This window comes from Staurois parvus, unplaced genomic scaffold, assembly GCF_062004578.1.
Source record: "Staurois parvus isolate SC_StPar_1 unplaced genomic scaffold, SC_StPar_1.0 ptg001162l, whole genome shotgun sequence".
Classification (NCBI taxonomy): domain Eukaryota; kingdom Metazoa; phylum Chordata; class Amphibia; order Anura; family Ranidae; genus Staurois; species Staurois parvus.
Genome location: NW_028318958.1, coordinates 3,237,491 through 3,262,081, shown reverse-complemented (window position 1 = coordinate 3,262,081; position 24,591 = coordinate 3,237,491). Strand labels below are relative to the sequence as shown.

At 42.9% G+C, this 24,591-nt stretch overlaps 1 protein-coding gene across 3 annotated transcripts in view; it reads right to left on the bottom strand.

Moving 5' to 3' along the window:
* The window catches only part of LTN1 (listerin E3 ubiquitin protein ligase 1), a 158,332-nt gene that overhangs the window by 63,168 nt on the left and 70,573 nt on the right, over positions 1–24,591 (bottom strand). For all 3 annotated transcript variants that reach the window (XM_089659523.1, XM_089659525.1, XM_089659524.1), the window contains exons 19-20: positions 10,209–10,351; positions 4,016–4,151 (exon numbers count right to left, since the gene is read on the bottom strand). In XM_089659523.1, the coding sequence (XP_089515649.1) occupies positions 4,016–4,151; positions 10,209–10,351 (279 nt within the window). The remainder of the gene's footprint in view (positions 1–4,015; positions 4,152–10,208; positions 10,352–24,591) is intronic.

Below are 24,591 nucleotides of genomic sequence, written 5' to 3'. Positions count from 1 at the left end.
CAATAACAAGACAATTCAGGAAGCCATCGCCAAAGCCCAAGGGGACAGCAAGAGGGCGTTCGACAGGAAAAGAAGAGGAGAATTACTGCTTCAACCAGGGGATCGGGTATGGCTGTCAACGACCAACTTGAAGATGCTGCATCCTTCGAGGAAGCTGGGACCCAAGTACGTTGGCCCATTTCCGGTAAAGCGTGTAGTCAACAAGGTGGCCTACGAGCTTGAGCTTCCGCAGACCTTCAGGGTACATCCTGTGTTCCATGTGTCTCTCCTGAAGCCATCCAGACCGGATCCTTTCCCGCACCGTGAGTCCAGACCTCCCGAGGCAATCTCCGTAGATGACCAGGAGGAATACGAAGTGGAGACTATCCTCAGTTGCCGACGGAGGGGGAACCAGACCCAGTTCCTGATAAAATGGAAGGGTTATGGCCCTGAGGAGAACTCATGGGAACCCGCCCAGAACATTCACGCTCCCCGGCTCATCCGGGAATTTTTTCGTGGACACCCGCGGTGGAGAGATCAGTGGGACTCCCGGAGGGTGCCCATTGGGGGGGGGGCAGTGTCAGGGATCACGGCGCCGGAATCCTGCATCACGGCGCCGTCCCCCCGCGCATGCGCACTGGCGGCGAGCCGCGGCTGACAGGACGCCGCGCATGCGCAGTAGAGAGTCGAGGACGCGCCTCAGGCGTCCAATGACAGCCGGGGGCGCGTCCCAGCCAGCCAATGACAGTGCAGGGCGCACTATTTAAAGATGCCCTGCACTGTCACCCATTGCCGCAAGGTCTTATGTGATCCTGGATACCTGCTCCTGTTCTGTGACCCTGTTTTCAACCCTGACTACGTTTGACCCGGCTTGTCCTGACTACTCTGCCTGCTCCTGCGTTTTGACTCGGATATCCTGACTATTCTACGGACTGATTTACCTGGCTGACCCTGCATGTGACCTGACTACTCCTTGCCCGCTGATTTGGTACCCCCGCTTACCCCCCACGGAACCACTATCCGTGCCCCCTGCTGGGGCCGTCATCCGCCTCATATCTGGCTCTCCCGGTACCTACACGCATCCCCGGAGGCCTTCCCAGCCGCTGGTGGGCCCGCCCAGAGGTCGTGACCTGGCCCGGGACTGTTTCAAGTCCATCCCCACCATCAGGGGCCCTGGTGAAGGCACAGCCCGGGCTTAGACCCCACGCTCTGGGTTGGTCTATCAGTTGGCAGCCGGAAGGCTCCGCCTGGCGGATCATAACAGAGACTATCCGGTCCTCTTCCTCATTACGGACTGCGTGGTGATGTCACGAGTACAAGCTCTTCCCTACGCATTTCGTCACAACTGACGTCATTGGGTGCCGCCAGCGACGAGGAAGTGGACCGGATCTTTTTGTAATAAATGTGTTTTACACTATGTGAGCTTCCCTGCCTTTTTTTCATGTTACAGTTGGCAATTTCATACTACCGAATATGTTGTCTCATTGTCTCACTCCACCCAGTAACTCACCGCCCACGAGATTGCCAACCACTTCAAAAACAAGATTGATGCAATTCATAGGGACTTCACCACTGCTCAGACACCCACCCCACTGAGCACTCCTCACACAATAACCCCCTCAACACTTTGCTCCCTTGACCTCACTACCACCGAAGAGGTCACTAAGATTTTCTCCGAAGCCCGCCTCACCACCTGCCCCCTATCCCCTGACAACTCCTGTGGTCCTCCTCCTCTTCCATCCTATGCTCCTTCACTCACATCTTCAATCTTTCCCTCTCCACCGGTACCTTCCCCTCCCCTCCCCTCTGAAGCACGCGCACATCACTCCCATACTTAAGAAACCCTCCCTGGACCCCTTCGACCTGAACAACCCAAGACCCATCTCCCTACTGCCATTTACCTCTAAACTCCTAGAACGCTTAGTCTACAAATGCCTGAGCTCCCATCTCACAGACAACAACCTTCTCGACCCTTTACAGTCTGGCTTCCGCCCCCTACACTCCACCGAAACTGCCCTACTCAAACTCACCAATGACCTACTAACCGCCAAAACCAATGGCCACTATACTATATTCCTACTACTTGAAATCTCTGCGGCTTTTGACACGGTTGACCACCCCCTCCTCCTCAAAAAACTGCACTCTTGGCCTCAGAGACTCCGCTCTCTCCTGGTTCTCCTCCTATCTATCGCAGCGCTCCTTTAGTGTTACCTATAACACTGCCACCTCCCCTTCACTCCCTCTCTCTGTCGGGGTCCCTCAAGGCTCTGTCCTCGGACCCCTCCTCTTCTCCATCTACACTTCCTCCCTTGGCCAATTGATAAACTCCCACAGCTTCAACTACCATCTCTATGCCGACGACACACAAATCTCTCTAACCCTCACCTCACCCCCTCAGTCTCCAATCGCATCACCAGCCTACTAAGTGACATATCGGACTGGATGTCACTCCACTTCCTCAAACTCAACCTTTCCAAAACTGAGCTTCTAGTATTCCCCCGAGCCCGTGACCCCCCTGACTTCTCCATCAAGATCAACAACACTACCATCAGCCCCACCCCTCACGCCAGGATACTAGGTGTAATCCTAGACTCCAATCTGTCCTTTCAGGCCCAGGTCCAATCATTGACAAACTCCTGTAGACTTCACCTCCGCAACATCTCCAAGATACGACCGTTGCTAACCACGGAAACCACTAAGCAACTCATTCACTCCCTTGTCATATCACGCCTCGACTACTGTAACTCCCTCCTCACTGGCCTACCTCACCGCAGGCTATCCTCACTACAGTCTATCATGAATGCTGCCAGACTCATTCACCTTACTAACCGCTCTATATCTGCCACCCCTCTCTGCCAATCCCTCCACTGGCTCCCAATTGCAAAATGGACAAAATTCAAAACACTAACACTGACATATAAAGCCGTTCATAACACTGCCCCAAATTACATCACCGACCTTGTCTCTAAACACCACCCAAACCGTACTCTCCGCTCCTCGCAAGACCTCCTACTCTCTAACTCCCTTGTCTCCTCCTCCCATGCTAGTCTCCAGAATTTCTCAAGGGTTTCACTCTCTGGAACTCCCTACCCCAAGCTATCAGGCTATTGCCTACTCTGCTCACCTTTAGGCGCACTATGAAAACCCATCTCTTCAGGGAAGCCTACCCCAACCCCAGCTAATACTGGAATCAACTACTCCTACCACTCCATCCCCCATAGCTAATTACCTCTTGTACCACTATCCCATCCCTCCTAGATTGTAAGCTCCAAAGAGCAGGGCCCTCTAATCCCTCTTGTATTGAACTGTATTGTTACTGTATTGTCTCCCACTATAATGTAAAGCGCTGAGCAAACTGTTGGCGCAATATAAATCCTGTATAATAATAATATAATAATAATACTTATTGAGCATATGGAGAGATATGGAGGCGATATCAATCTTAATGGTTTTATGTGACGATGTGGAGGAAATAATGGGTCGGTTGCAGATGATTTATTAAATCACACACTCTCCTGACTCTCTCTTTAACAAGAGTCCACTTTCCAGTAAGAGGCCTTTAAGCCTGTGGTGGAGGTACACTCTGGTGCTGGAAGGTTGTTGAAAAGCAAGGACTTCTTCACTATAGCATTTATGATTTATAACACATTTGGGACTTTATCTGTATTTTTTACATAATTTCCTTTGGTTATATGAATCACTTTGAAAATTATGCATTTATGATTTGTTGTTTGTCTTTTTATATAGCACAGCAATATAATATATAGAAGTTTGTAAACAATCCATCTAATTGTTCTTGCCAGCTGCTCTCTTTAGATCTACAAGCTGATCTTTGTGTGCATAGTACATGTAATAGGTTGCGTGGACCTTCAAAGTCTGAAATGTAAAAAAAAAAAAAAAAAAACCCAAAGAACTCAGGGTCCAATAAAGTCAATCATTCCAGCATGGTACCCTGCAGATTATTCTGGGAAAAGTTTATCTGTTGCTTGGTTTGTGCCCACTATATAATAATTAGTGCCAGTTTGTAATCACTTACCTGCTGAAAAGGAAGAGCTCTTCATGCTCGTTCTTCCAAGAGAAAATTATTTTCAACACTCCAGGAAGAAAGTCGGGAGAAGGAGGGGACTCAGAATCCAGGCAAGAATTAATAATGGCAAGATAACCAAATCCCCCTGGGAATGGAAATAAAAGAAAGTTGCAAAATTCAATCTATAAAGGCATTACCTTACAAAACAGGACCATTTATGGAATAAAGCGGTCAGACAAAAAGGAATGATTTCATTCAAGAACAAACCTCAGACAACTTACCAAGAAAAAAACTGAAGCAGAGCAGTAACTATTGTTTAAACCAGCAGTGTTAATTTTTTTTTTTTTTTTAGGCAAAGCAGTATTAAACCCAAAATAAAACATTTACTATATTGCATCTTACCAAATCTTAGATGTGATGGCTGAATTAGTTTACTTTTTAGGCTCTCTTTTAATTAAACCAGGCGATCGTAAGTCTGTTTTTTAAAAGAAAAAGCTCTCCTGCAGATGTAGCAGTGACAGGGATGAGACAAACCATTCAACACTGACAGGAGTGCTTACAACCATCAGCTTTTATTTGAACACTAACACTCTCCTCCACCCCAGATTAACAGTGCTGCTGTCCAAACGTCCCTCATGTGGTCCTTCATCCATAGAAGCTTTAGTATGATACAGGTGGTGTGTTACTGACCACCAAGAGAAAACCGTGGAAAAAGTCTAAAAAGAAAAATAAAGCAGCCACCACATCTAATGATTGGTTAGCTGCAATAGATTACATTTTTGGTTTTGGGTTTAATACCGCTTTAGCTAGTTTTATTTACCTTAAAAAAAAAAAAATAAAAAAAATAATAATCAGCAATTGTTTACATAAAAACGTATAAGTAGAGTATTTGCCATTTTATCTTTCTGTTGACACAAAATACGAAAATACAATTGTATTTCAAAGTTTCTTCTTCTGTAGAACATCAATACAATTTTTTAAATTCACAGAATCATTCTACAGGCAACAGGTCTATAATCCCTGGTTCTTTCAGAGTGTATGGATTTATAGGATTGCATAACCAAATAAACAAATTTTAAAAAGTAAATGTATATTGCATATGGTTTAGTTTTTCCTCCATGCTTCACATATTGTCGTATGTGTTCCCTATTTTTAAATTAGCTTTTCAGAGGGTATTATCCTATTTACCAGATATTGAAAGTTAATAAAACTAAACAGAACCTTCCGCATTATGGTCACAACAAACCCTAAATAAAAATCAGAAACTAAAAAAAATAAATAAAAAAAAAGGTTATTTCGACTGCTGCTGTATAAAACAGTAATAATCCTACAAAATAAATAAAAGCAAACATAACTTTATACAATTGCTGAAGAATTATACATTTAGCCGTATTATACAAAACCCTCCATGTATGGTGTATTGATTTATATTGCATTTGAGTGATTTGGGCACTATTCAGTAGCTTGATATTTGGAGGGTATTTACAGTGCTTTGCAAAAGCAATCATACCCCTGGAAATTTTGTCATGTTACAACCAATAATCTAAATGTATTTTATTGAGTTTTTATGTGATAGACCAACACAAAGTGGCACATAATTGTGAAGTGGAAGAGAAATGATAAATGTTTTTTACATTTTTTTACAAATAAATATCTGAAAAGTGTGGTGTGCATTTGTATTCAGCCCCCTTTACTCTGATACCCCTAACTAAAATCTAATGGAACCCATTGCCTTCAGAAGTCAGCTAATTAGTAAATAGAGTCTACCTGTGTAATTTAATCTCAGTATAAATACAGCTGTTCTGTGAAGCCCTCAGAGGTTTGTTAAGAGAACATTAGTGAACAAACAGCATCATGAAGGCCATGGAACACACCAGACAGGTTAGGGATAAAGTTGTGGAGAAGTTTAGAGCAGGGTTAGGTTATAAAAAAAATATCCCAAGCTTTGAACATCTCACAGAGCACTATTCAATCCATCATCCAAAAATGGAAAGAGTATGGCACAACTGCAAACCTACCAAGACATGGCCGTCCACCTAAACTGATAGGCCGGGCAAGGAGATCATTAAATCAGAGAAGCAGCCAAGAGGTCCATGGTAAATCTGGGGGAGCTGCAGAGATCCACAGATCAGGTGGGAGAATCTGTCCACGGGACATTAGTTGTGCACTCCACAAATCTAGCCTTTATGGAAGAGTGGCAAGAAGAAAGCCATTGTTGAAAGAAAGCCATAAGTCCGGTTTGCAGTTTGCAAGAAGCCATGTGGGGGACACAGCAAACATGGGGAAGAAGGTGCTCTGGTCAGATGAGACCAAAATTGAATTTTTTGGACTAAAAGCAAAACGTTATGTGTGGCAAAAAACACTGCACATCACTCTGAATATACCATCCCCACCGTAAAACATGGTGATGTCGGCATCATGTTGTGGGGATGCTTTTCTTCAGCAGGGACAGTGAAGCTGGTCATAGTTGATGGGAAGATGGATGCAGCCAAATACAGGGCAATCTTAGAAGAAAACCTGTTCTAGTCTGCAAAAGACTTGAGACTGAGGCAGAGGTTCACCGTCCAGCAGGACGACGACCCTAAATATTCAGCCAGATCTACAATGGAATTGTTTAGATCAAAGCATATTCATGTGTTAGAATGGCCCAGTCAAAGTCCAGACCTAAATCTAATTGAGAATCTGTGGCAAGAAATGAAAATTACTGTTCACAGATGCTCTCCATCCAATCTGACAGAGCCTAAGCTATTTTGCAAAGAAGAATGGGCAAAAAGTTCACGTTCTAGATGTGCTCGAAAAGACTTGCAGCTGTAATCGCAGAGAAAGGTGGTTCAACAAAGTATTGATTCAGGGGGGCTGAATACAAATGCATGCCACACTTTTCAGATATTTCACAATTATATGACAAAATGTGGAAAGGGGTATGAATACTTTTTCAAGGCGTGTGTATCTATCTCAAATCAATATATTATACAGGGATGGCCAAAAATACTGGCACCCCTGCATTTCTGTCAGATAATGCACCACTTCGCTCAGAAAATTGTTGCAATTAAAAATGTTTAGGCACTCATGTTTATTTCCTTTGTTTGTATTGGCATGACACAAAAAAGAGGAGCGATAAAAAGCCAAATCAGACACATTCCACCCAAAACCCCAAACATTGACTGGACAAAAATTATTGGCACCCTCAATTTAATATTTGGCAGCACACCCCTTGGAAGAAATAACTGAAATCAATCACTCCTGTAACCATCAATGAGTTTCTTACATCTCTCTACTGGAATTTTGGACCACTCTTCTTTCGTCAACTGCTTCAGGTCTCTCAAATTGGAAGGGTTCCTTTTACCAACTGCTGTTTTGAGATCTCTCCACAGGTACTCTATGGGATTGAAATGTGGACACATTGCTGGTCAGTTCAGTACTCTCCAGTGCTTTGTCTGAAACCATTTCTAGGTGCTTTAGGTCATTGTCCTGCTTTAAGACCCATGACCTCTGTCGGAGACCTAACTTTTTGACACTGGGCTCAACAATGCAACCCAGAATTCTCTGGTAGTCGTCAGATTTCATAATGCCTTGCACACGGTCAAGATTCCACTGCCTGAAGCAGCAAACAACCCCAAAACATCAGTGGAACCTCCATCATGCTTGACTGTAGGGACTGTATTCTTTTCTTTAAAGGCCTCATTGCTTTTTCTGAAAACAGTAGAATGACCGGCTTTACCAAAAAGCTGTAATTTTGTTTCATCTGTCCACAGCACATTCTCCCAAAAGGATTTTAGCTTTCTCAGGAAAGTTTTGGCAAATTCCATTCTGTCTTTTTTATGTTTCTGTGTCAGCAGTGGGGGACCCCTAAGTCTCCTATTATGGCATCCCTTTTCATTCAGACTGAAACGTATAGTGCAAAACGGACACAGTTGTTTGAATCGTGTATAAAAAACCTCGATCAACTTCCAGAAAAATTTAAGGTGACCTTCAGGCAAAGGGAACAATCTTTCATTGCAATTTTTGATCAAGTTTTTCTCTTTCGACCACGTCCAGGGAGATTAGCTACAGTAAACCATGGGCTCCAAACGTCTTGACAGTGTTGTGCACAGTGGACACAGAAACATTAACATCTGTTAACTGATACAGGTGAGTTTAATTACAAATTACAGGAGCATCACAAATTTCGAATGCAATTATCTCTTACAATTTTGCGAAGGTGCCAATAATTTTCTCCAGTGTTTTTTGCATGGAATGTGTCAGATTTGGCTTTTTGTTTCTGTTTCTCCACTTTGTGTCATACCAATATAAACAAAAGAAATACATATAAAAGGCCTAAACATTTCTAACTGCAATAATTTTCTGGGCGAAGTGGTGCATGTTTGGCTATGACTGTGTGTGTGTTTATATATTTCAAACACACACACTCTTCAGCTCTGTATAACTACTTGGCAACTGCACTCAGGGTACCCGAGAAGGATAGGATCAGGCTGTTCTGTGCAAAAACACTGCACAGAGCAGTTAATTATAGACATGTTTGCTATTTTTTCTTTGAAAAAATAAGCCCTTAAAATCAATTGTGTAATCAATTAATTGTAACAGGTTTGTTATTTTTAACCACTTACCGGGCACTTTTACCCCCTTCCTGCCCAGGCCAATTTTCAACTTTCAGCACTGCTGCACTTTGCATGACAATTGCACGGTCATGCAACACTGTACCCATATGGAATTTATATCTTTTTTCCACACAAATGGAGATTTATTTTGGTGGTATTTAATCACCACTGGTTTTTTTTTTTTTTTTGCACTATAAATGAAAAAAGGACAAAATGTTTTTTTTTTTTTTTAAAAGCATTTTTTATTCATTTCCGTTCTGAAATTTTGCAAATAAAAAAAAAATCTTTCTACACAAATTTAGGGCAAAATGTATTCGGCTACATTTCTTTGGTGAAAATAACTCAATCTGTGTTTATTATTTAGCTGATAGGAAAGTTATAAAGTCCACAAACTGTGGTATATCTAAACATCTCATTTCTTGAGGCCCAAAAATGCCAGGACAGCACAACTACCCCCCAAATGACCGCTTTTCGGAAAGTAGACAGTCTGAGGTATTTACTAAGAGGCATGGCAAGTTTTTAAAAATATTTTTTGTCATAATTCTATGGGAAAATGGAAAAAAAAAAAATTCACAATTTTTTTTTTTACATACGGTCACCAATGCCGTACAGCATCATCATATAACTGGTGTAGCGGTGATCAGACACTGACGGGCAACAGTACATTAAAAAAAAATAATTTTTTTTTCATTGTTTTATGATTTTTTGTTTCTACACCTGTGACCAGAGCAATACAATGTTACATTGTATTACTCTGGGCAAGTGATGATTTTTTTTTTTTTTTTTTTTTTTTTTTTTACACATTATGATTGCTTATACCAACAAATTGTATTGGTATAAGCAGTATAAGCAAGCATTTTTACTGAAGGAAAATCATTCAGTAGTTTTTGTTGTGATCAGCTGTGATTGGCCAGTCTGTAGATATGACCACTGTGACCAATCACAGCTAGCAGCGCAGTTGTAAGCAATGAATGGCACGAAAGGAACCCATTCATTCTTTACAACTGTCATGTAATCTATTGTGATTGGTCACAGCGATCATATGACACTCGCAGTGGGCCGGTGTAGTGATTGGTCATCGGCCGTGTCCAGTGGACATGACCGGTGACAGAAAATGGCACGTGAGGCGCGATCTTGCGAGGACTTTGTATGACCAGAACTGGACTCAGTACACCAAATGAGAACTAAAGAGCTATATAGGGAAATTTGGACCTCCTTCCTCCTGTTCATGATCCGAGGTACCATGGGATATGTAGTCCAATTAAGTTAATTCAAAGAATAAGCAGAGAAGCAGCAAAACATGTAGGAAGTCCAGGAATTTGCGGGAGGAGATGGTTAACAGACAGGCAGAACTCGGAATATGGAAGGAGATTTTTCACGTAAGCTTGGTCATACACCTATATGTGGTACAGTTAAAGTTTGTTTTACCTTTGGCATTAGAGGATAAGGAAAAAATGCAAATTCTCCTCTTTAATCTCCATTATTTGCAAAGTTCTTGGTTGGCGTGGGGCAAATGCTTTCTTTTAACTCTTTATTAAAAAGGTCCTGTACGACATGAAAAATCAGTAATATTGAGAGCTCTATATGCGGTGTGTTCTACTCACCATCAATGCAGGACACAGCAGTGGGCACGCAGGACATAAGGTGCGAGATACACTGGATTAAAAGCAACTCCTTTTCCTCTTTGCTTAAGAATGGAGAAATACACTGGATGGTGTGCAGGGAACCTTGTGTCACAGGAAAATAACTGACAGAAGACAAATATACACTGCATTAGAACAATATACATTAGTAAATCTAAGGGCTCATTCAAACCAGGAGCACTGTAGGAACGCATACAAAATTGCGTGTTTTTCTGCACCAAAAAGAAACGGACTGTCCTTTTGTAGATGCACGTGTGTGTCAATAATTTTTAATGGCACCCCCACTTGTCCAGCAAATGCATGCACATCTGCACTCGCCAAATGCATGGTGCTGCAATACCATGTGTTTTGGTGGCATGCGATTTTAAAAATTGAGCTGGTATCTTTCTTTGCATATTTCTCACGCATGGGTCAGCCAAAATTAATGGGAACATGCAAAACAGCGTGTGCACACGAAAAAACCTCCTGGTGTGAATGAGGCCTAAGTCCTCTGGCCACGCAAAAGTATACTGTGCTGGCACATCCAATGTGTAAATATGGATCTTTAGTCAGTTTCTCTGTACAGACACACATTCAAATCAATAAGAATACAAGAGCAGATAACCAACATTTGCCAACATCACAAACATACCATGACAGTTTGGCCCTGATTCACTATTGGGCGTGGGCGCATATTTATGGGCTTAAGCCCAATTTTCATGGGCGTCCGTCATTTTTTACCCTGCAACCTAATTCACTATTGAGCAGAGCCCATAAGCAGATGCCCAATCTAATTCACAAAAAGACACACGCCCGAAATCAGACTCACAAAACAGACTTGCTAAGAAGCAAGTCTAAAACCATGAAAAATCACTGCAGAGACATGTTCACTTAGAAATTTGCTTTGCCAAATATCAGGACTTCACTTTAAACAATATCTGCTATTTCCAAAAAAATTAAAAATGTGTTAAAAATCGTTTTTTTCAAGGAAATCGACACAGTAAAAATCTAGAAGCCCGTGCAGTGTCTTTGGCAGATACAACTGAGCATGTGCAGAACACCTTTTAGTCCTCTGCCATGGGCGTTTGCTTTTTAGCCACTGACTAATAGTGAATCTGATTGTGGATTCCTCTGAGAGCCGGCACTCGCTCGCGACTATTGTGTTTAATAAACAGCACTCGGCATATCTTCATGTAATCTAACTAGATTTCCTTAGTTCTAGTGATTCTATTTTTGTTTCTTATCCTTTATAATTATTTCTGTAATGATTTTACTTATTTCAAAGGTCTAGATAATATTTATTTTGACAGCTGAATGTAAAAATAAAGGTCCACAATAAAAAAAAAAAAAAAAAAAACAGCGTGGGTCCCCCCTCTCATCCATACCAAGCCCTTCAGGTCTGGTATGGATATTAAGGGGGAACTCCACGCTGAAATTTAAAAAAAAAAAAACAGCGTGGGTCCCCCTCAATATCCATACCAGACCCTTATCCGAGCATGCAGCCCGGCAGGTCAGGAAAGGGGGGGGACGAGCGAGCGCCCCCCCCCCCCCTCCTGAACCATACCAGGCCACATGCCCTCAACATGGGGGGGTGCTTTGAGGCAGGGGGGCTCCCCCCCCCAAAGCACCTTGTCCCCATGTTGATGAGGACAAGGGCCTCTTCCCCACAACCCTGGCCGGTGGTTGTGGGGGTCTGCGGGCGGGGGGCTTATCAGAATCTGGAAGCCCCCTTTAACAAGGGGGCCCCCAGATCCCGGCCCCCCCCCTACGTGAACGAGTCTGCGGTAGATGCTCCCGCAGACTCCTTCACAAAAAAAAAAGTGTGGTGTAAAAAAAACACAGTACAGGGTCTTTGACAAGTCCTTTATTAAAACAATGTCCCCCGAAGTAGATCCAACGTCAATCACGGCGGTGGCGGCAGGGACCCGAAAAAAGAAAAAAAAAAAAGGTTCCGCTCCCGTCGGAGGCTTCCAGCCATGTGAAGAAGAGGCTAGCTGACAGTTCTTATATAGGTATGGGGCGGGGCCAGCCGGGCACATCATCCCCGCCCCTTACCTATTTGAGAAATGTCACCCTGTCTCTCCGCTGAGGCTAACTAGCTGAATGCAGGAGACAGTCTGACATTTCTTATATAGCTATGGGGCTAGCCGGGGACATCATCCGAGTGACCCGCCCCATGTCACATGCTTGCTGTTCCCGGCTGGCCCCGCCCCATAGCTATATAAGAAATGTCAGACTGTCTCCTGCATTCAGCTAGTTAGCCTCAGCGGAGAGACAGGGTGACATTTCTCAAATAGGTAAGGGGCGGGGATGATGTGCCCGGCTGGCCCCGCCCCATACCTATATAAGAACTGTCAGCTAGCCTCTTCTTCACAAGGCTGGGAGCCTCCGACGGGAGCGGAACCTTTTTTTTTTTTTTCTTTTTTCGGGTCCCTGCCGCCGCCGCCGTGATTGACGTTGGATCTACTTCGGGGGACATTGTTTTAATAAAGGACTTGTCAAAGACCCTGTACTGTGTTTTTTTTACACCACACTTAGTTTTTTTGTGAAGGAGTCTGCGGGACCATGTACCGCAGACTCGTTCACGTAGGGGGGGGGGGCGGGATCTGGGGGCCCCCTTGTTAAAGGGGGCTTCCAGATTCTGATAAGCCCCCCGCCCGCAGACCCCCACAACCACCGGCCAGGGTTGTGGGGAAGAGGCCCTTGTCCTCATCAACATGGGGACAAGGTGCTTTGGGGGGGGAGCCCCCCCTGCCTCAAAGCACCCCCCCATGTTGAGGGCATGTGGCCTGGTATGGTTCAGGAGGGGGGGGGGGCGCTTGCTCGTCCCCCCCCTTTCCTGACCTGCCGGGCTGCATGCTCGGATAAGGGTCTGGTATGGATATTGAGGGGGACCCACGCTGTTTTTTTTTTTAAATTTCAGCGTGGAGTTCCCCCTTAATACCCATACCAGACCTGAAGGGCTTGGTATGGATGAGAGGGGGGACCCACGCTGTTTTTTTTATTATTTATTTAATTCACGGAAATAATTTAAAATTCAGCTGTCAGTGGGAAACCCCGATGACAGCTGAAACATTCCTTCTGTCCCTGCAGAGAGCTCCGCTATTATATTTGACATTAAAAAGTATAGAGACTGCAACATTGTATCCATTTGTATCCATTCCGGATATAGATGTTTTTATTCGGATACAAATGGATACAATGTTGCAACCTTTATACTTTTTAATGTCAAATATAATAGCGCAGCTCTCTGCAGGGACAGAAGTAATTACTTCGCTATTATATTTGCAGGCCGTAGATGGGGCGAAAATCGAACAATTTTTTTGCCATTGGTGGTAACGTCGGCTCATTGAACAACCGATTTTTTTTTTTTAAAACGGTCAGTTTTCGCCCCATCTAAGGCCTGCATTTTTCTTTTTCTTATTCTTTTTTTTTATTCTTTTTCTTGCAGGTCATGGCTCATGTGCAGATTATTTATCTGTTAAAAGATCAGCCAATTTGCCGATCATTGCAGCTAAAATCGGCCGATCTGCAAAATCGGCCAATTTTTATCCAAATTTACCAATTAAAAAAAGTTGCAAAATCCCCAAAAATGGCTGACCAATTAACCCACTAACGGGCTGAAAATCAGCCGATTTTTTTTGCGGACGATTTTAGACCCATGTAAAGCAGGCCATAGATGGGTCTAAAATCGGCCGATTTTTCTGCCGAAAAGAAAATCGAACGATTTTCGGGCCGTTAGTGGGTTAATTGGTCAGCTGTTTTTCGGGATTTTGGCACATTTTTTTTATCAGTAAATTTGGAACAAAAAATTTTCAACTTTACTGGTAAACAAAATATGCTAAAATCCCAAAAAATGGCTGACCAATTATCCCAATAACGGAAGAGGCCCTTGTCCCCATTAACATGGGGACAAGGTGCTTTGGGGGGGAGCCCCCCTTCCCCAAAGCACCCCCCCATGTTGAGGGCAGGTGGCCTGGTATAGTTCAGGAGGGGGGGCGCTCGCTCGTCCCCCCCCCTTTCCTGACCTGCCGGGCTGCATGCTCGGATAAGGGTCTGGTATGGATTTTGGGGGGATCCCCAAGCTGTTTTTTTTTATTTCAGCGTGGAGTTCCCCCTTAATATCCATACCAGATCCGAAGGGCTTGGTATGGATGGGAGGGGGGACCCCACGCTTTTTTTTTACATTCAGCTGTCAGTGGGGAACCCCGCTGAGAGTTGAAACATTAACACATGGCTGTCGCTCCTACAATCCCGCATGAGTTATGTTATCAACTCATGCAGCATTTTAGTAGCGAAAACCAATGCAGCGCTCATGTTTCAGCTGTCGGCGGAGTTCCCCACTGACAGTTGATGTAAAAGTATTGCAGGGAATTATAAACAATTTGTAAAAAACCCGGCGTGGGGTCCCCCCTCCCATCCATACTAAGCCCTTCGGGTCTCGTATGGATGTTAAGGGGTAACTCCACGCTGAAATTAAATAAAAAACAGCATGGGGTACCCCCCAAAATCCATAACAGATACTTATCTGAGCATGCAGCCCAGCAGGTCAGGAAAGGGGGGGGGGGGGACAAGCGAGCGCCTCCCCCCCTCCTGAACCATACCAGGCCACATGCCCATACCAAATTATTCAAACATTTGTAAACAGACCAATTAACTGAAATGGTTTGGCATTTGTACCCCAAATATGACGTTCCCTGAGGCGTTGGTAAACCGAGGTACGCCTGTATTAGTATTGCAATCCTTTGTATTGGGATACATAGAACCATCATACATGTGAATTGGCAACATAGCACAACATTTGTGTCACATTGGAGATATCTGGTAGTTACACTGAACTTGCCCAGGGACCTAAGATTGATTCACAGCACAGAAATACAGGCAGGATTAGCAATGTAGCTCCGTGGATTAGTGGTTAGCACTACTGCCTCACAACTCTAGGGTTGTCGGTTTGAATCCCAACCACGGCAAGGAAGTAGCATGATCTCCGTGTGTGGCTGTCTTCAAATAGATGTTCTGGCAACATCTTTGCTTTCTGTCTAAGTGATCCCTAAAATGTGAATTAGAATGAGGCCTTGTCTGTTGAAACACCTTCAAAGCTGCACCTTATGTGAATGTCATACAATGGGGTAAGATAAGAGCCTGGAGCACTAATAGATTTGATAATGATGGTTTACACTCAACCCACTTTTGTGAAGGATTTGGCAAGCAAAGAGCTGACAGAGAGAGAGAAGAGCGAGCCAGTGAGATGAAGAAGAGTGAGCGAGAAAAACATACTGAAGAGTGATAAAGAGAGACATACAGAAGAGTGAGCGAGAGAGAAGAGCGAGCCAGTGAGACAAAGAAGAGTGAGCGAGAGAGAAAAGACTTGGTTGGTGAATCCACACATCAAACTTGTCACAAATACTGGTATGGATTTTTCCACCAAATGCAAAGCAGACCGCACGCCTTCAAAGATTTATTTCCTTTGTTAATTCTCCTGCTTCGTTCACACTATATGCAAATGAAAATTACTGTTTAAGTTGCCAATTTTACTGTGTTTTCTAGAGAATTACTAACTAGTTGTGTTTTCAATTGTGTGTAGCATTGCGATTTCTATTTGAGTCTAGATGTTAAATTGCTAATAAATGGCCAAAATCTTCAAATACCTTTGAACTCTCACTGCAACAAATGGCGTACGTTAATACACTCACATTCACATTCATTATATCCAATATCAGGTACCATGTCAATTCACAAATCGCACCTGAAATTGCACACCCTGGATGCGACTTGTCATGCGATTGGCATGGCCAGCAACTTGCCCTTTGCATGGCAAATTGCACACAATGTTACTGGGGGCTAACACCACTGTCACATCTAATCCGATGCGGCAATTGCCCAACTTACAGTGAAGTTGCACGAGTTCACAATCCAATTGGATGTGAACAGAGCCTACAGTGGCCAATAGGGTGCGACTTGGTCTACGATTTGCAAGTCGCCTGTAATGCCAATTGCATGGCAATCGCAAACAATGTTACTGGGGGCTACCCGGTCACATTAAAGCAGATTTCTAAGTGGTGTTATTGACACCACAGTCACATCATGTGACTTGCATAGAAGTTGCATGATTTCAAAGTTAGGGTACATGGTGATTTCAAGTGCAATTTGCAAGACAATCGACACCGATCTCTCAGCAAATTGCATGAAAAGTAGTGTATTCATTACTCTATTATTACTTGCGGCTCCAACCAAGTTTGAACCACAACAATATGAACGCTCCAATAGCGTGCACATTGAGTGGGACTTGGCATGTGATTTGCACAACATGCAAGTTGTAAATCGTCTGCAAAGTCGCACCCTATTGTCTGCTATTAGAGCGACCATATGGGTGCGTTTCAAACACTGATTTCTATAGTAGTACATGTACTACTTTAGTGGCAATTTGCATAGAGATCTGTGTCAGATGTCTTGAAAATTGCATTAAAATGGTCAACTTTACTGTAAGTCGCAGGATTTGTAAATCAGCTTTGCCCAGAGTGTAATGTTTGGTGATGTTTGATTTCTGGAGTGTTTTGCCAATTGATGGGAAATTCACCATACTAGTCAAATCGATTTGTCATTTTCAGTATTGCATACAAGATGTGGTCATGTGACTGTCTTAACTCATGCGAGAATCTGGAGGGAATTGTGACCATAGTAGCAATAACGGTTCCAATTGGGGTTCCCTTTCACATCCCTGCTCAATGTTCTGTTGTATGCTGCACACGTACATTTCACTGTATATTTCTTTCTGATTTGTGGGGCCTGTATACCAAGGGTTAATGCAGGTAGGAAGCGGATTCATCAGGTGAAAACACTTTCACTGACCAAACTAAGGTCAGTGGTGGGTGTGGCTTCATTGGGTGTGAGGCCTTGTTTGGCGCGCTCCAAATACACCCTAGCTTATATAAAGATGTGCAGTAGTGAGTGATTTGGCCTGTTACTAGGCCGGGTGGTTTGTGACTAAGTCCTTGCTTGTAGTGGTTTGGGGGAAGAAGAGATTTTGTGCTGAATTGCCCCAGACACCACTCAGGCTGTGTTTGGAAGTGGGCTGGAAATGTTTGCATATTTTTGGCCTTGTAAAGTGTTTGTGTGTTATTGCACAATGATTGTGTTTTCTCTCTTTGCATTGAAAGCCTCACACATGTCAATCGTTTTGTTTAAAATCTGCTCTTGTTTTAATTTTGTTTGCTTATTTAGACTCCAATGCATTTTTCTGACAAACCTGCTGACAAATGTATGTGTAGGGGATTTGTAGAGGTGGGAGGGGATTTGTAGAGGTGGGAGGGTTTTTTTTCACATGCTTTGTTTTCTTGATATTTTGATCTGAAGACTTTTTTTTTTTTTGAATGGATCTTTATACTACGTGATTGTGTAAGTAAATCCTATGTGCATGAAAATGTTACTTGATTCATCTTCCCCTTTGTTTCCTGCTATAACCTGAGCACACACAGTTCACTAGAAGTATCTTTAGATTGTAAGCTCTTATGAGCAGGAGTGTTTTATTTTTGCCACATCAATCCTATTTTTGTGACTCACCAAGATATTGACTGTACCTACTTGTTCCTGCTGACCAAATAAATGACGATATATTTGATCAATAAATATTTGACCGATGTTTTTGTGTTTATTTTATGTTCAATATATGAACAACCTTAATAGTTACTTTGTATACTTATATAATCTGCTCAAATGTAGCTTGTAAGAGCGTGAATATGCAAGTGTGTGCAAACTGGCTTTTTCAAAACCAAAAAAAAAAAACCCACTTGCACCACAATATTATGTACTAATGAATGTCACATTCACTGTGCAGCCAGCTACAGGTTTTCTACAATTCGATTTACAGTAATAAAATAGTCCACACTTTGTTGATTTTTGGCCTTTGGCAACAAATATTAGCCAAGGTTAAAAAAAACAAATCAATAAGAAACACACATTTGCGAAAGCTATCATAGCCGCACATAAAAATGCGCGATTGCAAACAAATAAGCACCAAACAGGTGTCCGCATGGCGCATGAACGGCTATTCTGGAAGTCCGTCATCACGTGCGCGCACCCGGAAGTGGTTGTGGGGAGTGTAAGTGGATGAGAAGTGGTTGGAGGTTTTGTGTTGGTTGAAAATTTTGATAACCTTATTGGCATTTGGACATGGCGAGAGCACAGTTCTCAACTGAGGAGATGATCCTTATATGTACAGTAAGTGTGGCCATTGCAAACATGTTTATAACATGTGAGGGACAGGTAATTGCAATTTTGTGGGTGGGGCCTAGCAGAATCTCACTTGGTGCACATGCTACTTATCTGTACATTAGCTCCTGGGTATTGATGGGTCAATGATATTAACCACTTGCCTACTGGGTACTCCTACCCCCTTCCTGTCCTGGCCAATTTTCATCTTTCTGCACTGTTACCCTTTGAATGACAATGGTGCGGTCATGCCACATTGTACCCATCTTAAATTTATATCAGTTTTTTCAGACAAATAGAGCTTTCTTTGGGTGGTATTGACTTGCTGCTGTGTGTTTTACTTTTTGCTCGATAAACCACAAAATAGCTCATAATGAATAAAAGTCTGTTTATATTATAACATTTGGTAAACTGGTAATTTAGCAACACTGATGTGCGTTGATGAGGCAGCACTGGTGGGTGGCACTGCTGGCCACAGGTGGGCGTAACTGTTGGGTGGCACTGGTGGGCACTGATCATCGGGGCCGACCCCTGCTTTGATAACTGCTGGTTCTCGGCAGTACTTTCCACACATTCTGATAGCGTGATGAAAGTGCAGCCAAGACCCGGCAAATGCATTTCCCGGTGATCAGCGTGTCATTGGACATGGCTGATCACATGGTAAAAAGCCGCTGTGATTGGCCTTTACCACATCACGTGATCAGCTGTGTCCTTAGGACACAGCAATCACGGAGAGCGCGTTCTGCCAGGATGTCATATGACACCCTCCCAGAGCTGCCTGGATGCAGTGTAGCGTTATTCGGCTATCTGCGGTCGCCCAATAGGTAACCAGCTAGGCCTTCATGGCTAATCTTTGAATATCTGGACATGTATACTGCGTATAATGCATTACATTCTACAATGTGTTGGTGTACATGGTATTACAGTGTGCAATGCGTTGCTGGATTCTGCATGACAGTGGACAGCGTATCACAGTGTGCAATGCGTAGCTCCATCCTGCATGACAGTGTACAGTGCATTACAGTCTACAATGTGTGGGTGTACACGGTATCACAGTGTGCAATGCGTTGCTCCATCCTGCATGATAGTGTACAGTGCATTACAGTCTACAATGTGTGGGTGTACACGGTATCACAGTGTGCAATGCGTAGCTCCATCCTGCATGATAGTGTACAGTGCATTACAGTCTACAATGTGTGGGTGTACACGGTATCACAGTGTGCAATGCGTAGCTCCATCCTGCATGATAGTGTACAGTGCATTACAGTCTACAATGTGTGGGTGTACACGGTATTACAGTGTATTACAGTGTGCAATGCGTTGTACACTGCAGTGTGCACTAAAGCATTTTACACTCATGCACTGTACACACTAACGCATTTTACACTCATGCACTGTACACACTAACGCATTTTACACTCATGCACTGTACACACTAACGCATTTGACATTTTTAGTGTGCAATGCGTTAGTGTGCAATGCCTTGGACAGTACAATACATGTGCATACCCTGAAAAAGGGTCCTGCACATTTTTGGCCCGGATGCGGTGCAATTTGAGGTGTGCAAAATGTTTGTCTCTAATTGCAACGCACACAAATTGCATGTGATTTGCCCAGGAGTGCGGTGTTAGACAACAATGCATGTATGTGAAGCCAGAATAAAAGGATGTGGATTTTGTCTACTTTTACTTGCGCATGTTAACATTATGTAAGTGCATTTTTTTTCTGTTTAACATGCTATAGAAATGCAACATGCATTTGGATGGAGTGTTTTTGTATGTGCATTTTGGAAGTATTCTAAACACACATTGACCCTAGGGCCACACCATATCTTATGCAGGCCATAGATGGGTCGAAAATTGGCCGATTTTTCGTCCGAAAATAAAATCGGCCGATTTTCGGATCGTTAGTGGGCTATTTGTTCGGCCGTTTTTCGGTATTTTGGCAGATTTTTTTTTTCGGTAAAGTTGGAAAAAAAAACGGCCGAATTTGCCGATCGGCCGATTTTCGCGGCAATGATGGGCAAATTGGCCGATTTTTTACTGATAAAAAATCTGCACATGAGCAGTGACCTGCAAGAGGAAGACAAAAAGAAGAAAAAGAAGAAGAGGATGAAGAAGAGGATGATGATGATGAAGAAGAAGAAGAGGATGATGATGATGAAGAAGAAGAGGATGAAGAAGAAGAAAAAGAAGAGGATGATGATGAAGAAGAAGAAGAAGAGGATGATGATGATGATGATGAAGAAGAGGATGATGATGATGATGAAGAAGAAGAGGATGATGATGAAGAAGATGAAGAAGAGGATGATGATGAAGAGGATGATGATGATGAAGATGATGAAGAAGAAGATGATGATGATGATGATGAAGAAGAAGAGGATGATGATGATGATGAAGAAGAAGAGGATGATGAAGAAGAAGAAGAAGAGGATGATGATGATGATGAAGAGGATGATGATGAAGAAGAAGAGGATGATGAAGAAGAAGAAGATGATGAAGAGGAGGATGATGATGAAGAAGAATAAGAGGATGATGATGAAGAAGAAGAAGAAGAAGAGGATGATGATGATCAAGATGATGAAGAAGAAGAGGATGAAGAAGAAGAGGATGAAGATGATGAAGAAGAAGAGGATGAAGAAGAAGAGGATGATGATGAAAAAGAAGAAGAGGATGATGATGAAAAAGAAGAAGAGGATGATGATGAAGAAGAAGAAGAAGAAGAAGGATGAAAAATGAGAGGAATTCCAGTATGGCAAAAAGTGTCCCTGCAGAGAGCTCCGCTATTTCTTTGACAGTTCCTTGACATTTACAGCGGTTGCAACATTGTATCTATTTGTTTCCGAATAAAAACATCTGTATCCTAAATGGATACAAATAGATACATTGTTGCAACCGCTGTAAATGTCAAGGAACTGTCAAAGAAATAGCGGAGCTCTCTGCAGAGACACTTTTTGCCGGCTGTAGACGGGATGAAAATCGGCCGATTTTTTTTTTACCATTGCTGGCAACGTCGGCCGCTTGAACAACCAATTTTTCATTTTTTAAAAGAAAAATCGGCCGTTTTTCTCCCCGTCTATGGTCTGCATAAGCATTAGTGTGCCTGGGGGAGGGGGGGGACCTTTGGCCTTTCCAAACACAGTAGATGCTCCAAGAATGTTTCCTTGAACTCTTGAAATGGTTAAAAAGGAAAGACACTCTAGATAGCCTGCACTGAGAATTGACTGTCATGATGACGTGTCAATGATTATTTGCTCTCATTTTTCAGGAGTGGTACTGCTTGCGGTTGAAGCTGGTAGAAATCCACCTTCACGTCCTCCACTCTCCTTCACTTGTGGCCAGTGGATATTTTGTGGCCGCAGGCAAGAACTGGCATCGAGGACCTGCATAATGACCCTGGCATGCCAGAGGTGGTTTGGAAGCAGCACAGCAATTTGACCATCCCTTTCCTCTATGTTGGTTTTAGGGGTGCAGAATTGCTTCTCGTTCGTGAACGGACTGTCGCCGGATATCAGAGTCCCCATATTTTCAAGATATGTTTTAGCCATGTTGGCTTATTTTTATGTTATTTTCCAAGTGTGTCGCACCTAACCGCACAGTAGTGTGGTGCCATGCGTATTTGTGGCTGTGAATGGGGCCGTTTTTAATAGACGTGTGTAGGTGCAACAACGTTTTCATCATGGTACCTGCGCACATCTACATAGGGCATTGCATTTCTTTGCTGTGCTGGAAAATGTGTGTTCTTGCATGCGTTTCTGCACCACCAATGGTGTGAACAAGTCCTAAGGGCTGGTTCACACTATAGAAACAGTCTAGATGTGTTCCTGATGGGTTTTTTTCATGCCCTTTTGGCATGCATGTTTAGTGTGTTCCAGTACATTTTGAATGCGTTTTGGACATGTTTACATTGCATTTTTATATCCCTTCCACTTATTTTTTTCTATTTTCTTTGTATTCAATGTAGTTAGGGACATGTGCGTTTTAGTACATTCAAGGACGTTTCAATGTGTTCCAGTACAGTTCTGTGCAGAAACAATGCAGCGTGGTCAACTTTGTTTACAGCACCTGCAATGCACTGAAAATGCAAGTGCTGATGTGAACTATGACATTGACAACCATATAACCTTCTTTCTGTGCGTTTGTGATGCCGAAAAAGCAACTGAAACACATGTAGTGTGAACTGGCCCTAAAGTTTATTAGAGGTCAGGGAACGGGACTGACCAGGAATTGTGAATTCAATCAGACTAGTGGTGAGATACAATCAGCAATTGTATAATAATGTGAGATCTGAGCTGTAGCTGATAGAAAATGAGACACATTCACTTGATCAGTAAATAGATAGTTAAAGAGTGGGGCGGTGATCCATAGATTTGCATATGGGACAGTTGATGACGGGGTGGGGGAGGGGGTCAAGTTGTATAAGGAGACAGATTTAAAAGAGAAAAATGTTACAATGAAATATACACGGCATGAAAATGGCACATTTCCTAATTGGCAGAAGAGTACATTCATCCACTTTCTAGTCATTAGGCAAAATCATAATTGTTTGATCAATATTCCTGGCACTGACACAACCCAGAAAATTGATCTCCATTTTTTAGGATGTAGCCATGACCGGGATTAGAACCCATGACCCAAGTGCTGTAAGTTCTGAGCTCTAACCACTAAACCACTGTGGGAGACACAGTTTGAGCTATAATGTAGAATAGTTCCATTGTTTGAAAATGATAGAGCGAGCGCTGGTCAAATTATATAGACTACTAAAATGGTATTACACAAGATAAATATAACCACGAACAGTAGTGCATGAACTCGTGAAAGGTCATCCACCCCTGTGACAGTGTACTACACTATTGAGCACCTTTCTGGCTCCTGTGGCTGAGCTAATTCCTCCCCAGGACCATTTGGGCACCCACCCTGATGGATGGATGGATGGAGCTGGATGACTAACCCATAACTGCCAGCATACCGCTGCACCCCCAGATATGTATAACCCATACACATTAATACTTTTGTTCTGGTGAGTGTAGACCAGTCCCAAGGGTGGTTTACCTTTCACGAGTTCATGCACTGCTGTCCGTCACGGAGAGACCACACGTGCCATTCATAGGCACTCTCTGAGTTGGTACTCTCACACGAAGGACATTCCATTATTCAGGAATGATTCTATGAACTTATTTTAGCACCATTTACAATATTACATCATTGTTGCAATTCTTTGCACTTTTTGGTTTTTACATGCGTTCATTATTGATCACATGCATTTATAGCGCTGCACTTGTCTTTACCATAGAATAGTTACGTGATTAAAGAGAATGAAGATATATAATTATATTGGGAAATTAGAAGTATATAAATTATTTGAGATATAAGTGTGTAAATGTTTAACATTTGAGTACAGAATGTATGACATTCATTAGTAAATGCATTAGTTTCCTGATCATTTTGGAGACACAGCAAGAAAATAAATAGAAGAAAATAGAAAATTCTAATACAGGTGTACAGGTGTATTTATAACATTCTAAGAATTCTTTTGCCATCATGAAAACGCCAATGTAAATAAAGCCCGCGCTTGTGCGCCATCTAGCGAACATATCCGGTATTGCACCTAAAAATGTGCCAGTGATAGCAAAGTAGTCAATAGACGCTCGTCAATGAGCTTGCTAGACGCTGGTCAGACGACTGATTGATTGACCGGAGTCTGCCTGAATGGTCAGTCTCTGCTATTACACTCACATCTTAGTGAATCAGGGCCTTTGTGTCTCCATTGTAAGACATAACTAAAACATATCTGCTAACAACCAATTAATTTGAAGTGCTAGAACTTACGTAAATTTTTTTCTTTTTCTGCTGTCCGTGTCCAGTTGGGGAAGATTTCCTTTTACTGGAGACAGATCGGAAAATGAAAGGAAATCTTTCTAAAGTAAGAAAATTCCACTTTAGTTAGCTGACACAGTGACAGCTCGGAGTGAGATTGGCAGTCCTTTGTCACCAGTTAGTGAGAAGGGTAGTTCGTGCAATGGTTGCGCGTACTAGACAAAGAATATCTGTGTGTGTGGCAGCCATGTTGTTTGGAGTTCACCCATGACCAGTTTGTAACACAAGGAGGCCTAATCGCAGCAGTGGTCTCCTTTTACATCCCCCAGGAAGCCATCTGG